Below are 16,887 nucleotides of genomic sequence, written 5' to 3'. Positions count from 1 at the left end.
GAATATATTTAATGTAAAATGATTTTATGCAAAATAGTTTTTACGTTCCAACTGATCGGAGAAAAGCTTTTTGTCATGCTTACAAATTATTTCTATGTTATAACCAAAATAATCGGGTCTGTTTCACTGTTATATCCCTAACACAAACTGATACCATGTCAAATATCATAAAACACTTCAACCAGAATAGAAATTTAAACCCACAAGTTCTTTTATAAGACATTATACCAACACCATTATATTTAGTCTTAAAGTAGGTTTCATTCTTAGCGCTTCAAGTTAAACTGGTGATTAAGGCGTTCATCTCCTAATCTGAGGATCGCGAGTTTGAATTCCCGTCACCGAACATGCTCGTCTTTTGAGCGGTGGAGACATTGTAAGTTACGATCAATTTCACTGTTCGTTGGTAAAAAAAAAAGAGTAGCTCAAAGTTGGGGTTGGGCAGTGCTGCCTAGCTGTCTTCCCATTAGTCTATCACAGGTAAATTAGGAAAGGCTAGAGCAGATAACCTTTGTGTAAATTTGCGCGAAATTCCAACCAATGCGTTTCAAGTCCAAGAAAAAACCGAAACGTTATATTAAATATAACAGAAAAACAATACACTTTTATGACTTTCAAATTTTTATATATCCAGCGGTTGTTAAAAACACACGCGCATATAAGTTTAGAATGTAGTCATTTTGCTACCATATTTATCAATTTTTGTAGTTTCGTAAAACTAGTAATATAAATTTGTCTTCTATATTTCTAATAAAAAAACGTTATTTCTTCGCTGATCAACAAAAAGATCCCAACTTGTTCAACTTCACTTAAAACAGTTAAACGTTTACTAGTTGTTCATTTTTAGTAACCCTAATCTTATTATAGCTTCAAATGTTGATGTTAAGACACTTCAATATTTCCTCGATAAATTAAAATTCTCTTGTAATTAAGTTGGGGAAAAATTTGCAGAATATTTTTAAGTTTTGTTTTTTATTCCGGGATGATTTTTATTTTTTAATAATTTTATTTAGTGTGTTAAAATTCAATTGTATTTTCCTCAGACACAATGATGCATTTCCGCCAGTTTTAGAACTAGTAATACTAGTAGTTAGTTATTATCATTGTGTTCATTTATTGCACGTAGTGCAAGATTATCATACATCTGGTGCTCTAATATTCTTTTGCCCTTCTGCAGTAATTTTGACGGTTGTGATCTGGTCTGTATGGCATTATCTAAAAATAGGCTGTAAAAATAAAAGTATTAGAATATGTAAGTGATGGTAAGCAGTTCATCAGTGGTTGTACATTTTCCCTTCTTATTTCGAGTAGTAGGGTGCCAGATCATCATAGCAGTATTAAAAATGATCATTAACTTCGTGACTGTAATTAAGTCCTTTAATTGAATAGAATTACTTAGAAAATAGTATAAATACAAATAATGATATTACTACATTATTATGAAACTCATTTTCGTTGTTCAGCTTCGAAAATTTTAAATAAAAAAATCGTATTTTTTGTTGTGTATAATTATGATATAATAAAAGTACAATACAAAATCCTTTCACACAAAGTAACAAAGGACAATTTCGGCGCAGTAAACATTTTTTGAAATAAAAGTCTTTAAAAATTATTGCTTAGTAAACATTATTTTGACCAAAACTAATCTTGTTGAGGTGGGTATTTTGAAACCGTGGGTTACTGTGTCAGTAATTGTGGTACATTTTCTCTGCTTGAGCAGCTATTCTGAACACACGCAACTTGGCTTGTAAAATTTTATAGAGGTACATTATTGTAGACAAATATTGTTTCCAATTGTTCTTGTTTCTTTGCCTTATTTATCTTAAAAACAGTGTATATAAATACCACAGACTTAAACATCAAGTTACATTTTGATTTCGCTATTTTAGATTTGTTTTAACGAAACAAATTTTGAAGATACTTATTTATTACGTTTAATTCTAGTTATTGTAAAAATTTGAATTCATTATTTATGGAAAACTATTTTCTAAGACCATACAGAAAGTGTGGATACTGTTCTGAAGAACCTTCTCCAGGGCCAAAAGCTTCTACCAGCTATAACGAGAACTATGTTACATTTTCGAGCCATATTAATCATTGAAAAGCTGATAGATGGTTAGGGGAAACCCCAGTTCGACTTCTGTTGATTACTTTCATGTAGAGACATAAAGCAATAATTCACAATAATTCCTTTATTTTGTAAGTCAACTCTTTGAAAACTTTATGGAGATTGCAGAAAAGGCTCTCACATTATGTTCCACTTAAACGTAACCAAGCTCTAAATGCATAATCGCATGAAGCAAATTACAGTGGAACCCCTCAGATTCGGTCACTCCTTGAAAGCGGTCATTCAATCACAGTCCCTTTTTCTGTCACATAATCCCTAATTATGTACAGTGGAACCCCTCTAATCAGGCCAGTTTGTCTCAGTCCCAAAGGTGGCTGCTTTAGAGGGGTTCCACTGTAAAATTCCTTGCTTGCAATATTAACTTCACACAGTATTTCTACTTCTCTTCTTTGCTTGAAAATGAATAATTTGTCTAGAATCATAAGTTTGTGATGCATAGACCAGAGAACCAGCTTATGATGGTAGATTCTGGTTGCAGAATTTCTCTTTGCTGTTATTTATACTACTGACTAAGGATGGCTGAAATTAGCCAGAACAACCTTAATATTTTCTGTGTGTGAAAACTCAGCCTGTGCCCTTTTAACTAAAAGAGCTTAGGGTTTTTAACTGAAACTATTTTATAATAATGTATGCAGAAAACCACCAGTTTTATTTTTGATAACATAGACTAATTTAATGTTTATTACTGTCCTTGTATAACCAAGAGTCTTGAAATATCGATTTTGCACCATATGTTAATGCAGTGGTAAGAAATTGTTCCTAAATAAAGATAATTACAATTATTAAAAGTAAAACTACATATACGTGCAAGATTAGATATGGTGAAATCTTACAAAATATAAGGATTAAATTCATAATGAAAGGGATGCTTTCTTCCAAAAAATTGATACTTGTATACCTTTATTTTTTTTTTAACAGTAACACAATCTCTAGTATTGCAACACATACATACATACACACTTTCTCAAACTGATACAAACTTCCATATTTATATTCAGAGTTCTTTAAACATTCACACTTATCTCTAAATACAACACCATAACACTAGCTTCTTTATACAATCCTAAGGACTTGTATAAAAGTTATTTCTATTTTTCATATACCACATATCATACTGTTCTAAAGTGTAAATTTAATGTTTACAAGATCTTTAAACTTTGTTATTATTAAAATTCAAAATATGATACATCTGGTTGAGGTTTAATGTCAGTTTAACCATAAATGTTTACTTCTGAAGCAAGAATCAGTTAAGAAAGCTATAGTTGTATCTTTATTTACCTAGTGTGGTAGAACTGTTATGACCAATAAATACAGCAGAGGTCCTTCCAAAAACTTGTAATGTAAAAACTGATTGTTTAGCAGTAGAGAACTAGTTAATTATATGAGTTACTTTAAAAATTTTCAAAACTTACCTTCTACTCTGGAAAAGCTAAGACCTGCTATAAAACGATTTTTGAGTAGACTTTTATTATTACATATGTTGACCATGCACTGTCATATTTTCATCTCAGTTTCTCTGTCAAGTTTATTTCAACTTTTACCTATTTAACCTGGACTGAATTGTAGAATATAAAATAAATATAAAAATGAGTATAAAGTCACACTTGAGAAATTCTCAGGGATATTTTCAGTTACAAATAAATTATTTCTTTGTTCTTTTAATGTATGATTTCCAGTTATAACTCACTTTAGATTTTGCTTCTGTAAAAATCAGAAATAATTCTAAGAAACAATTTGATGAAATAGGCTTAATAAGAGAATAATTTGAGAGGTTGAGTATTTAAGTCTAACTAAAACAACAGACTAGAATGCCAGGAACTACAAATATAATTCAAAATAAATGGAAGACAATTTAAATAGCTTCTGATTTGAAGAACTATCAAACTACTTACAATTGTACATAGTGTTAAGTTCTAATTGAAAAACCATATCATTATTTAATGATAACAAGAAACCCACTTAAAGTAAAAATGCATCTCAGGACAGCTGGTATGGGTATTAACACTTTTAGTAATAAAGTGGAGAACAACATTTAGACCTGAAGATGACCCAAGAAGGTCTAAATGTTGTTCTCTGCTTTATTAGTAAAAGTATTACTACCCATACCAGCCATCCTGAAATACATATCACTATTTGTTCCGAGATCTTTAGACCCAGATGTAAATAAAATGATCCAAGAGTAATTCCACTTGTTATTCCATCATTTACAAACCTATACACATACTGATCTAAACAACAAAACCCTAGCTGCTCCATCACATGAACCGTTCCAAGGATCATATCACCTACAAGTCTGTCAATCCATGGAAAACATCACTACATGTTATGCCACATACAAGCCTGCCAAACCATGGAAAACATCACTACTTCATCCCATTACCTACAAGCCTGAGAGTACTATTTTTTTTAATCTTCTTTGATAGGGTTCCACATTAGCGTTTCTTGCCCTTGAGGAAGACTTGCACCAAAAAACTTTGGATTCTCAAAGAAATCTGCTTGCAATTAATTATGTTTTAATGTTGACAGACAAGTATTCCCACATTCTTTAATCATGCATTTAAAATGTCTGTGATAAAAGTTAACAAATGATTCAACTTCATTTATTTTTCTTACAAACAAAATAGTATTAAAAATCATGTAGCTGCATACTGTTTATATTAGCACATAAACATATATCATACTGCATGTCTAAAACTTACACACTCAGTTTTCCTAAGCTACCTAGATAAAACAAAAGGTTATTTAATAAAGCACCATTTATCTGAAATTAATTTTAATGACAGATTTTTAAATTACATTAAACAAGAAACAGTACTTAAAATTATCCATGAAACTGCAGTGTTGGTCATCAATGGGAACTTCATATAAAAGTACCAGTGAGAGAAGTTTTACCCAGCTAAACTAAGCTTAATCACAGCTGTTTTGAACTCTTGAATTACCAGTATACAAACATTGAAACAATTAATCTCAACTGAATCAGGTTTTGAGCTAATTTCAAAAGTATACAAACTTTAAACAATCTCAACTGAATCATTTCTAGCTCATTGTGCACTGTACAATTGTACTCTTTTTGCAATCTTTACATCAATATTAAGAAAGCTGCATGGAAAATTATGTATGAAGTTAATTTTGGAGTACACTTATACAAACCCCTTAATTGGAATAATATTATGCACATTTTCAACAACACAACTTTCTAAAGCTTCCAAAGAAATTTAAAACATGTTCCTACAACTCACTCAGATATTCCAGTTTTGTATAATTTTCTAAAATTCTGTTAGCATTAATATCCTGAGATTGTAATACTACAGTTCTCTAGCATTTGTTATATTACTGATAATTTTATTGCTATAAAATGCCAGAAGCAAGTTTGTTTGTTTTTTCAGTATCTACTTTCTCAAACCTCTACCTTTCTTTTTTTGTCTTTAATATATATTTTAACATAACTGAATTTCATTGTCTGACTTGACAATTTAAAAGATGCACCTATCTTTAAATTTTGCTAATAGCTTTTGTCAAAAGGTATCAACAAATGTTTCAATGATAAATAAGTGCTATAGAGCTGTAAGACTGCCTTTGGAAGGTGAAGTCCGTTCTTTCTTCATCTTGTTCCTTTAAGGTGATTGGCTAACAACAGTAAGGCAAAGGAAGTGAAACAGTAAAGACCTCCTGGTAAACTTCCCAGTAGTCTGTTTCGAAAACCTGAATGAAATAGAAATGAATTATGACTTACTTGGTATTGCAAGTGTTAAAAAAATATTCACACTTATTATTTAGATATTTAAATGAGTTTATAAATGGAAAATACACCACCAGAATGTACACACAAAAATACTGTTTGTAACTATTCCTTATAAACTTTTCAAGAAGACCATCTTATACAAATCAATGTTGTTTTTTGTAATTTTATCTACCAATTAAAGGTTTCAAGCTAAAGAAAAGCTTGCTATTTTCAATATTTTAAAACTCATAAGGGATAACTATTCATTTAGATATATTAAATAACTTTTAAATATAGAGAATACAAAAGCAAAAAGGAGTTACTCACCATTAGTTTTTATTTCAACACTTGCCCATCCCATACTTCTTTTAACAGCTTCTTTCCATCTTTGATATCTCTCCTCTCGTTCTGCATTAAAGTAAGAATTGAATGGCTTACCATTACATAAAATTGGAAATGTAACCAGTGCACTCCTTTACTACAGAGCCATGAGTCTCAGCCTATGATCCATGTATCCCCTTACAGGTCCATAAGTATTCTAAAGAGAGCCCACAACTGCACGGTTTTCATATTATAGTTAAGGGAAAACAATTGTACTACATTCCATTAAATGAAAACAATTACTTGAAATTCATTAATTTATGCACTTGTATAAGTCAACATCATTTTTAAACACTACAGAATTAACTTCCTCTGAATACACCTTTTTGAGTACTGGACATCCACAAAAAGTAGAAGTTTGAAAACTACTGTAATAAATAATCTTAACTAAAGATGTCTAATAGATAAACATTTATTCAATAATGGTCCAGCTGTATATACTTTTTCCCTTTCAAATAAAATGATCATCTCTTACATCTGTATATGCTAGTTATTATTTTGCCTCTTTAAATTCTTGTCATATTTGTTTTCAAACAAAAACTCTTCTTATTTCTATAGAAGAATAGGCAGAAGTTCCTAATTAAAGGAACTATTTGTGAGAGATGTATTACATTCACATTCTTACCTGACAGACTTTTCTCAATAAATGATCATCACCAAGTATAGAATTTCTTAGTTAATCTATTCATATTTACTAATACCTTAACTTATTAGCATTCTCAATAAACCATAAAAATACCATATCCTATCTCAACTACCTTAATTTTTAAGCTATGGACTTGTCTTGTTAAATCTACCTATACTAATTGCAACAATTCTTTTATATCTAAATTTCCTTATGTATAATACCATTAAAAAGAAATGTTCTACAACACAGATTTGTTTTCAAACATAATCAGCTCTAAAATGACCATTTGCAATAACAATTACAAATTACTTGTTGATTTGTTGAAAATATACTTTGAGCACCTATCAAAGAATTTTGTAATCTTCCATAAAGTCTGAAAATTATGAGACATTTAATGATCCATTTACAAGTAGGAAAATAAAAATTTAATTTCTTGCTTCTAAAAATGTTAAAATATTAGTTGTTTTTACAAATTTGCCTGTTTTTCATAATAAATCTGAAACTACTGACATGACATGGACAGAAAAAACTATAATAATTCAGTCAGGAGTACAAATGAATATCAGAGGTTGAGGGAAAAATATCAAGAGTAAACACATTTACTTAATGTTCTAAAACAACCTTTAACAGGCATCCTAAATCCAATTGTAATGTCTTTAAAATAAATTAGTTTAAACCAACTACAAAGGACATTGTGTTATTTAACTTTTTTCCAACAGTGTTTGGTTGCAATGGTGTAATGCTAAATCTTATAGTGCCAGAGTTCTTCCAAAATTCAGGTGTGTGATGGCACGATTAAAGATCTCATTCAAAATCAAATTTTCATTTTTGTGAATCTATTTCTTATATTAACAGTAAATTAAATATGCACATTTTCCTGACAGAACAAATGCAACTCAATTTGCTTCAAATTAAGCAGTATGGAAAAACAACTGAATACCATTTAAAAATCACTATCATTGAAACTAATTTTTAAAATGCATGTTATTAATTTAATATGTATAACACATGATTAACAGTTTTGACTTTCACAGTGCTTTGTCCACTTCCTTTCCTGCCAACAAGAATACAAAAAAATCAACATCTTAGTTATATTTCATGTAAATAATAAGCCTTTTAAAAATGTGTATATATTTTAAATACACAGTTTAATTGTAAAATGTGTCTAAGTTTTGATATCATATTTATGAGCCTTAAAAATCACATGACAAAAACACATTTCATTATTTCAATGTTATGACACTTGCTTTTGAGCTAGTGCAATCACACCATGCCTGGTTCCAGTTTCTAAGAGAAGTTAAAGACTGTGTTCTGGGCAGTCTGAGAGAGCTCTAGCAGTGGACACAGGTGAAGGGTGATCACAAACAGCAAGCATTCTCCAGCACAGAGTTTAGTGAAAAAAAACTTAATTTTAAGGGGAAACAAGCAAGTTATTTTTTGATATACATATGTTTTTCCTATTATTAGATCTTGGCTCCATGTTCAGAACTAAAGCCCTGTTTGGTTGTATAAAAATACCTTATATTGTTGAAGGAATTACAGTTAAGCATCATATCTGAAATATATATAGTTGACAGGCAGAAGAAAAGGAAGATTCTTCTCTCATAAATAGCCAATTAATAAACAGATTCACTCACTTAACCCTTCTCAAGGACAGTCCATCAAAAAATCTCCTATACATTTCATACATCCTTCTTATATTTGTTTATTAAATTATTTCAGATTTTTGACTAAACAGAAAAAGTTTAGAAATTTTAACATTAAGTCTTACTTATAGATATATGGTTTATCAATGTAACTCTTTTTCAAGCTTCCACAACACTTGCTAATTACTATAACTAGCTACTACACATACAGTTAAATGTTATAGAAATTTATTTTATTAAGCATGTTTAAAGGTAACAAAAAAAAACTAAAATGAAACTTCTAACCTGCTTCATGATTTTGTTTTGAATATATTGAAGCAATATTTACTACAAGCAGTTTTTAATAATATAATAACAATGAAAAAAAACCACATACAAAGCACAAAACCTTGAAAGTCTTTGGGCTTCACCAAATTATCATGGATAGTTTATTGGTAGTTTTTTTCACTCTCCACATGTTTCAACATTTTTTAGAGGATAAAAAATATACCTAACATCAATATAAATAATTTTTATTCTGTGAAGAAAAGTGCAACTGAAACAATAAAAATTTACCTGTATTTTGTGAAATATTCATAAGCAAACTGTATGTTTCATTTTCTTAATTTATCATGGCTTATGTTTCTAAGATGCTAAAATATTTATAACAATAAAGGAAAGTGTCTTTTTAAGTTGGGTAAGAAATGCATTGGTTTATCATCTGCACTATATATTAAAACATTACATTTAATTTAACCACACACATTTTCAAAAAACTTGCAATAACAATACATAGAACTTACACTGTCACTGACTTCTAAACAATGATACAAGTTATAATTGTTTTGAAAAATAAAACAGCAATAACTGCAACTGCCAAAAAGAATAAAAAAAGGAGGAGACCAGTCATACTTCTAGTAGTGATGCAGTAACAATGTAAAATTATACCTATTTTCTAATATCATGCATTTAAAATCTATAAAGAAGTGCTTATTGAAAACTATGTAGCATTAAATAGTTTTTCTAAGACAGTGATGTATGTTTTATTGAAGATTTTTTTTATCCATGTTCTTCATTTAGCATGCAAATAAAGGGGACAGTTGTCCCCAAAACTTCTCAGTGATATCAACACTGTCCCTAACAGAAATAGAAATCATGTTATTTGTTTAATAAATGTTCAAAGACTACAAAGAAATGTTAAGCAGTATACATGTGCACATTCTCAGCCAAAATTTTAAACATAAAATAGCAAACAATGGTCATCAACAACCAATAAGTTTATTTTAAGTTTCAACTAATCTACTGTACATGCTAATCTATCAAGTTAGGAAGCACATATTCTTGTACAATTACTAACAGATCATCCACTGATAACTGACACAATTATAAATGGGTTTGTACTTACGACATATTCCTGTTATAGGACAATAGTCCATTACTCCTAGAGCAGCACAAGGGTTGAAGAGAGTTAAAACTTCCATAAACAATCATTTGTAATAACCAACGATTTATAGTATCAGAATCATGTAAACATTATTAATCGAAAAAAATTTTTAACTGATCTCAAAAGGTCATTTAGGCAGTAACTTTTTAAAACTTCACTTTTGAGCAAAATCTGATTTTGGCATGAAGCTATGGTTTTCAAAAATCTAAAATATTCAGGCTAATTTTAGTTTGAAAAAACAAAACTGAGCAAATATTATCCAAGTAAATTACTGTATATCAATATAATATGACAAAAAGTTATCTTCTCTATATTTTATATATGAAACAACATACACCCACATACATATGTATATATTTAGTGAAAAGTAGTAGTTAAAACAGTCTAGCAAAAATTAGCATTAAAGGAAAGGACTGAACGTTAAAAACGGTAAACCTAAACCTGTGATGAATGACACTTTAGTGAACAAAACAAGCCCAACTAAAAACGAAACTTGAAACTCTCCATAAATTAAAAGGATGCCCTGGATACAGGTTATTGTGTGTGATCTGAAACATGTCCTTAGATTCGTAGCTCGCTGTAAAAGTAGGACTCACAATGTTCTGGGAATATATGTCATCTATTAGTTTTAACTGCTGTTAGCCAGTCTTGTGTTGAGGAAACAAATTCTTAAAAAAGTATATAACCTAATAAACCAAAGCATAGGTGCCTAATCTCACAACATCTCGCACAGCTATATCACCCTTGTAGGCAGTTGTGGGACTAATCTTGAAAGAAATAAAATAAAACTACAGAAAATAAGGTTTGATCATTGGGGGGAGAGGGGGTAAGTAGGATAAACTTCTCTAGATGTTGGCATTCCAGCCCCCATTACACGAATTAAGTCCAAATTTATTACATGAATTAGTATTGCAACAAAGTAAGTGAGTATAAAAGCCAAACCATGTTATCTAATCTAGAATAACTCCCAACTACCACACATTGGGTTAGTTCATACAGTCTACTGTCATTATCAATTTTCATACTTTACCCAAGTCTTCATACACAATAAGATGTTAAACTGCTCACAAAGTGAAGTTATTTATTAATATTGAAATATTGAAGCAAAAATTAATATTTAATGGATTTAATAAAGAAATATTAAAGAAAATTACTAAAATATTTCATGATAAACATAAGTCTTACTATAATGTAACAGTAGTGTAGCCATCTATCTATGTGCTGAAATACAAAAATATTTCAACACCACAAGTTTTTACTGAGGCTTATAATATGTGATACTATCTATTTCTGTTAGTGTATTGAATAAATATGAAAAAACAATAACTATGATTTTGCTTGAGATTTCTAATGATTATTTTTAACTTTTAGTTAGATCATTCAAACAACTTGGCATTGTTTTTACACTGATGAATATCTTACTACATGTAAAGGCTCAGATAGTCTGAAAATTGGTCATTACAGTAGACTCTAAAAGTAAACTTAATGTGTAGTGACTGAGAGATATACTAGCTTGGATAACTTGGTTGTGCTTTTATACTAGTAAAATTTATCCACTGTGCTAATAATTAATTTAATAACTTAAAACTTTACTACTTTAAGGGGGGTTAGAATACCAACATCAAGAGGTAAATTAATCTCCTTTACCCCACAATGATAAAATCTTATTTTCATTTTTCTTTCCTTTTATTACTTTAGAGAACATTCATTTTCCAAAAACTGTCTGCAGGTAGTGAAGGGTGATATAGATTGGGCAACACTGTGGGCTTGAGTACCTGCATCTTGTGCTTCTAACTTCTAGTTTTTTCATGATTTTGTTTCCTTCAACATGTGATATTGGCAAACAGAAGCTAAGACTACTAAATGGTGTATCTGCACAACAACGTGGGTCATACGTTGGACCTGGAGGTCCTTTTATTTTATGCAGCATTTTCAGTTTGTTTAAGATACTTTTACTTCCCATTTATTTTTTAATTAAAAATTTATTAAATGTATCAGCTACTTACTTTTTCCTCTTAAATAATGCTTTTTTACAATTCAGAACAAAATCAATATCTTGTCTTTACAACTGTAAAACTTACAAAGACAAAAACTTTCCTTTTGTTGCATCTTTAAACACTACTAAATATTTTAAAGTTGCCATTCTCCAATGTTTAATAAAACTATGCAACTTTCTTAAAATGATTTTAAAATTGTAAAACTAAAAATTAAGCAACATACATGCATCATATATCTATACACATACAGAATTAAGTATATAACTTACAGGATAGAAACACAATAAGCATCTATATCATGTGGTTCTATATGAATCTTTATATGGGATTCTATATTAATATTTTTTTTTATCTAACCATGTGCTTTATCATTCACTTGTATGAATTATTAATCTGTCTTGAAATGAGTATCTGTTTCTTATAAATCTATAGACTATATGCAACATTTTTTACTGTTCTGTGGAAAATTTTATACTGGTATCAATAACACTGCTCTATAGTCATGTTAATCCATTTAGTTATATCTTTAAAGTTGTTTGTGTGTGTATGTAACGAATTAGAGATGCTGTAATATTTACATGTTAACAAGTTAGCACTACCTTTATATTAAGAATTATTTTCAATTACTAAGTCTTGATTACTGTGCTAATTCTTTCTTGCAGAACCTCTTCAATAGTTTGATATTATATTATGGTGTGTTGCACTATAAATGAGCATTTCATCTTCAATGTCTTCAATATTCACATATTTTTGTGTTTGATGATACATTTAATCTAGTGCTTCCTACTTACCTCTATTAGTACAGTAGCATAATGTTTTTTTTTGCTTCAGATGTTGCTGTAAAAACAACTGGTATCAAACTGCCCTTCAAGTTTATTTAAATAAACCTAATGAAATATATTCTGTTCTTGTAACTGACAATTGTGAAATATAAAAGTTTAGTTGCTCTGTTCATAATTATAAGCAGGCTACATATTATGTTCATAGTTAAGCTGCACATTATCATTGTTATGGTTGGTATCCTATAAAGTCATCTAACTCATTAAATATTAATTATTTTCTTTTATGACAACATAATAATCAAAATTAATAAATATCTTAAGTTTCCCCTCTTAACCTGTCGCCTTCTTCAGGAAGGACCACTGTGGTGGTAAGGGCAGCCAAATTTTAACCATAAAACTTGTTATTAGTAACATAGTATTGATTGTACTTAGGTGATAGTATTGACAATTAACCATGACAATGAATGACGTCTGATCACCACAACATTATTGTAAGTCCAGGCTACATATTTTGTTCATAATTATATATTATAATAAAATATAAAATTCAAATCTACAACTACATTTATATATTTTTACCTTCTTCAACTACAGTTGGGTAGAAAATATCAGTGGCAATGGCAGACAAATCCTCCGGTTCCAAGCTCCAGACATTAACACCATCTGCTACTCCTGCTGCCATTGCTGCCCCTAATGCTGTGGTTTCTGGCATGCAAGATCGAACTGAAAATAACAAATTTATCTTGAAAGCTATTTCATGCAACAGTGTAGAGGTTCATACACAGGGATAAGTAACACTGAAGTGTAAATGGTAATTATGACCTTTCTGAAAGTAATCCTTACATATTTTATGACACCTGTTTTTTCCAGGGATTTCAAGGCATGGTCAGATTCTTTTCCAGGCAAATTTTTCAAATCTTCCAGACCTCAAATATGCTTTGCTTCATTTTACATACATCTCACCAAAAAAAGGTAATATAAACTTTAGAACATGATCCAACCAATGGTGTTATAGAAACAATATTCAAACAAACAGTATGCCAAATTTTTATTTATAAAAGGATATCTTAGCAAGCCTATCTTCAAATACAATGAATAAGATAACTGTCACCAGAATAAAATAAGAGTGGTTGACCAAGACATAAAACTGGCATAGCACATGCATGCACATACAGGAAAAGGAAAAAGGAGGACAATTTTCCAGCTTTATGGATAATTTTAAACTTTCCTTTTGTCTTTTTCAATTTTTCAAATTTCTTCTAGTTTTACAGGATTGTGGTCACCTTGGAAATGATTTTTTATTTCTTTCAGTTGTTGTATAAAATTTCTAACACATTGCATAATAAAAAATATTGTAAAACAAACATATACAATATTCTAACAAATCATCTATTCAAGCCTCATCCACCGATATTCACGCTTAACTTCCAAAAAATGGTTTGAAATGCAATTAATTAGATCTCATTTGTCAAGAAAGATATTGTTTGCCAATGTTGACAGAAAACACAATTTAGCATACCCTCTATTACTTTTCAAATAGTTATAAATCTTACAATTTCTATATCATCACAAACACTTACCAACAGGAATGCCTAACAAATCTGCCTGAATCTGCATAAGAAGATTGTTCTCAGTCATTCCTCCATCCACCTGCAACTGCTTTAAGGGAGAACCACAGTCCATATTCATGGCATCAATTATCTAAGCAGAACAAGTGATACCCAGAAAGCAATGAACATTCTGTTTTTTAGGCATATCCATGAGATTAATTACCTGTGTCTAACACACAAGACACTTACTTTAATTAACATTCTATTGTTTAGATATGCTCACAACATCAATTAACTGCATGGAGCACACTAAACATTTGTATTAATAAACATTAATATGAATATATTGATTGGATATATTCATGGCATTAATTATCTTAGTGTAACACACAACACATTTGAATTAATGAATGTCATATCAGTTTATTAGAAACCACTTAAAGTTAAGAGCAGACAAATACTAGAAAACTGATATATTTAAGTTGACCACAGATTTTGTTTTGAAACCCCCACTTTTTCAGGAACAGGTTTATTCTTTGAGATTCTAAGTACACATCTCCCTAGGCAGTAGTAGGCTAAAACATGCTGTTCTGACAAACACGGCATAGCTAACCCTTCATGAAACTGAGCAGTCAACCTCCTTGCATGAATCGCAATATCATAAGATGAGAAGAGAACTAGGTATTTACACTTAGACTATTCCACCATCAAGAAAGGCACAGACTAAAACAACTGGGGAAAGATACAAAACATTACACACAATTTACAAATTGAAGGAAAAGAGTCTAAGGTGGCTGATCAAAATTGGCCTCTTGAGAAGCTGACAGAGTAAAGTAAGGAACTGGAAAGAACAAATTAAATTCTCTCCTGAATGTCCAGGACTACCCACAAGTGCAACCTCAGAGCCCCCACGAGAAACACCACTGGACCAATTACACTATAAATAAGGCCACGGACAACTACCACATTAAGACTGTCAACTGGCTCAGACTTCTTTGGACCATTGACAAGACGAGAAGTTGGTTCAAACTATAATGAAAAAAAAAACATGCACACCGTAACTTTTTATGCTTGTGAAAGTTCAAACAAAAGATCATAACTGCAGAAAGATAGTAATAAAATTAAAGCTACAAGTCCCACTTGTTTTTTACAATTTATTTTTCACTGTGAATTAAAACAATTCACCAACTTGGCCTGTCAAATGAAACTTATAATGCCCAAATATGGCTTAAACTTGCTAATTTCAAACATACTTCAGCACTTGCAATGCAATTATCTTTTGTTTCCATGTTTGCTCAGGAATGTGAGCAATTAAAAACAAAGTACAGTCATTAGAGGGAATGGTGAAGATTTCTCTCAAAGGCTGGCCAAAATATAAAGAAAATTTGATACCAATTTTTGGATAAATAAAAAACATAAAACTCAATTATAAGGTATATAAACATTACACTATGCAAATAGCTGAGCTTGAATAAAGTACATATATGGTATAATGTGATATTTATTTATTTCATAATTTAAAGTAGATGAAAAAAACAGACACAAAAATCTAAAATAAACAATTTAGATGCAATAGTGAATTTAAACACTGAAAACTTGTCACAAATTAAGGATTTTACCAAACTACATTGCAGGTAATTAACAATTAAGATACATGGGACAATAATAATAATAAATGCAAATTGAAGTTCATTAAAAGATGGCTACATATGAAAATTGCATGTCTCATCAACAACAAACTAAAGTCATAATGAGTTTGTCATACACACAACTCTTCTGCAAAGCAAAAATAAAACAAGACTGTAATAATTTTTTTTTAAATATATTATTCAGATAAAATTCTTTCTAAAGATTCTTGCCTTAAATATTACATTCAGCTTAAAACCTACATTATACAGCTTTTGATAAAATGCAACTTTTTCGTTTGTTTGAAGTTAAGCACAAAGCAACACAATGGGCTATCTGTGCTCTGCCTACCACAAGTATCAAAACTAGGATTCTAGCATTGTAACTCTGCAGATATATCACTGTGCCACTGGGGAGCAAAATGAAACTATTTATAGCATTATCAATATAAAGTTTTATGAGGATGCCTTAAACAAAAGTTACCCTTGTCAAATAAGTTCAATGCTTCTATACATCACAACTAAATCAATAGTACATTCACTTACGATTTTGGTAACTTTAAACAAGTATATTTCTTTTACAATGTTTTCTATTTAATAAGCTGTATTATATACATCAGAAAACAGAACTATTCATATTAAATTAACTATAAGCTATAAATCTATAACCATTCTCTTCTAAGTAAAATGATTAAATGTAGCTATAAAAAATACCTGGTTTATCAAGTTAAGAAAGCAACAAAATATGTAAGATAAAAAATATACTTGGAAACCTTTGTTGAAAAAGAATTATAAAAAAGAAAGTGGCTCGATTTTGAAGACATTTTGTGTATATGCTTATATGAATCTATCTTAGCATTTTCAGTGTATTTGTTCTCATTTCTTTTGTAGCTTTAAATTATCTCATCAATGGGTTTTAATTAATAATATTTTCCATAATTGTCTTAACATTATTTATCTTTGCACTCCTTTCACAAATATTCTAGATGAATTTATTATTTTATTT

General features: G+C 30.0%; 1 protein-coding gene across 3 annotated transcripts in view; it reads right to left on the bottom strand.

Moving 5' to 3' along the window:
• Window positions 1-4,715: 4,715 nt before the first annotated feature.
• The window catches only part of LOC143240211 (glycerol kinase-like), a 53,086-nt gene continuing 40,914 nt past the window's right edge, over window positions 4,716-16,887 (bottom strand). Inside the window, exons 15-18 of one of the 3 annotated variants that reach the window (XM_076482311.1) lie at window positions 14,287-14,407; window positions 13,286-13,429; window positions 6,177-6,257; window positions 4,716-5,830 (exon numbers count right to left, since the gene is read on the bottom strand). In XM_076482311.1, the coding sequence (XP_076338426.1) occupies window positions 5,730-5,830; window positions 6,177-6,257; window positions 13,286-13,429; window positions 14,287-14,407 (447 nt within the window). In that variant the 3' untranslated portion in view covers window positions 4,716-5,729. Of the gene's footprint in view, window positions 5,831-6,176; window positions 6,258-6,290; window positions 6,388-9,713; window positions 9,925-13,285; window positions 13,430-14,286; window positions 14,408-16,887 lie in introns of those variants that run through there. The other 2 variants (XM_076482313.1, XM_076482312.1) reach the window with 2 other exon arrangements.

This window comes from Tachypleus tridentatus, chromosome 13 (assembly GCF_004210375.1).
Source record: "Tachypleus tridentatus isolate NWPU-2018 chromosome 13, ASM421037v1, whole genome shotgun sequence".
Classification (NCBI taxonomy): domain Eukaryota; kingdom Metazoa; phylum Arthropoda; class Merostomata; order Xiphosura; family Limulidae; genus Tachypleus; species Tachypleus tridentatus.
Note: the sequence above shows the minus strand (reverse complement) of the source record. Positions and strands in the feature narration are given on the sequence as shown.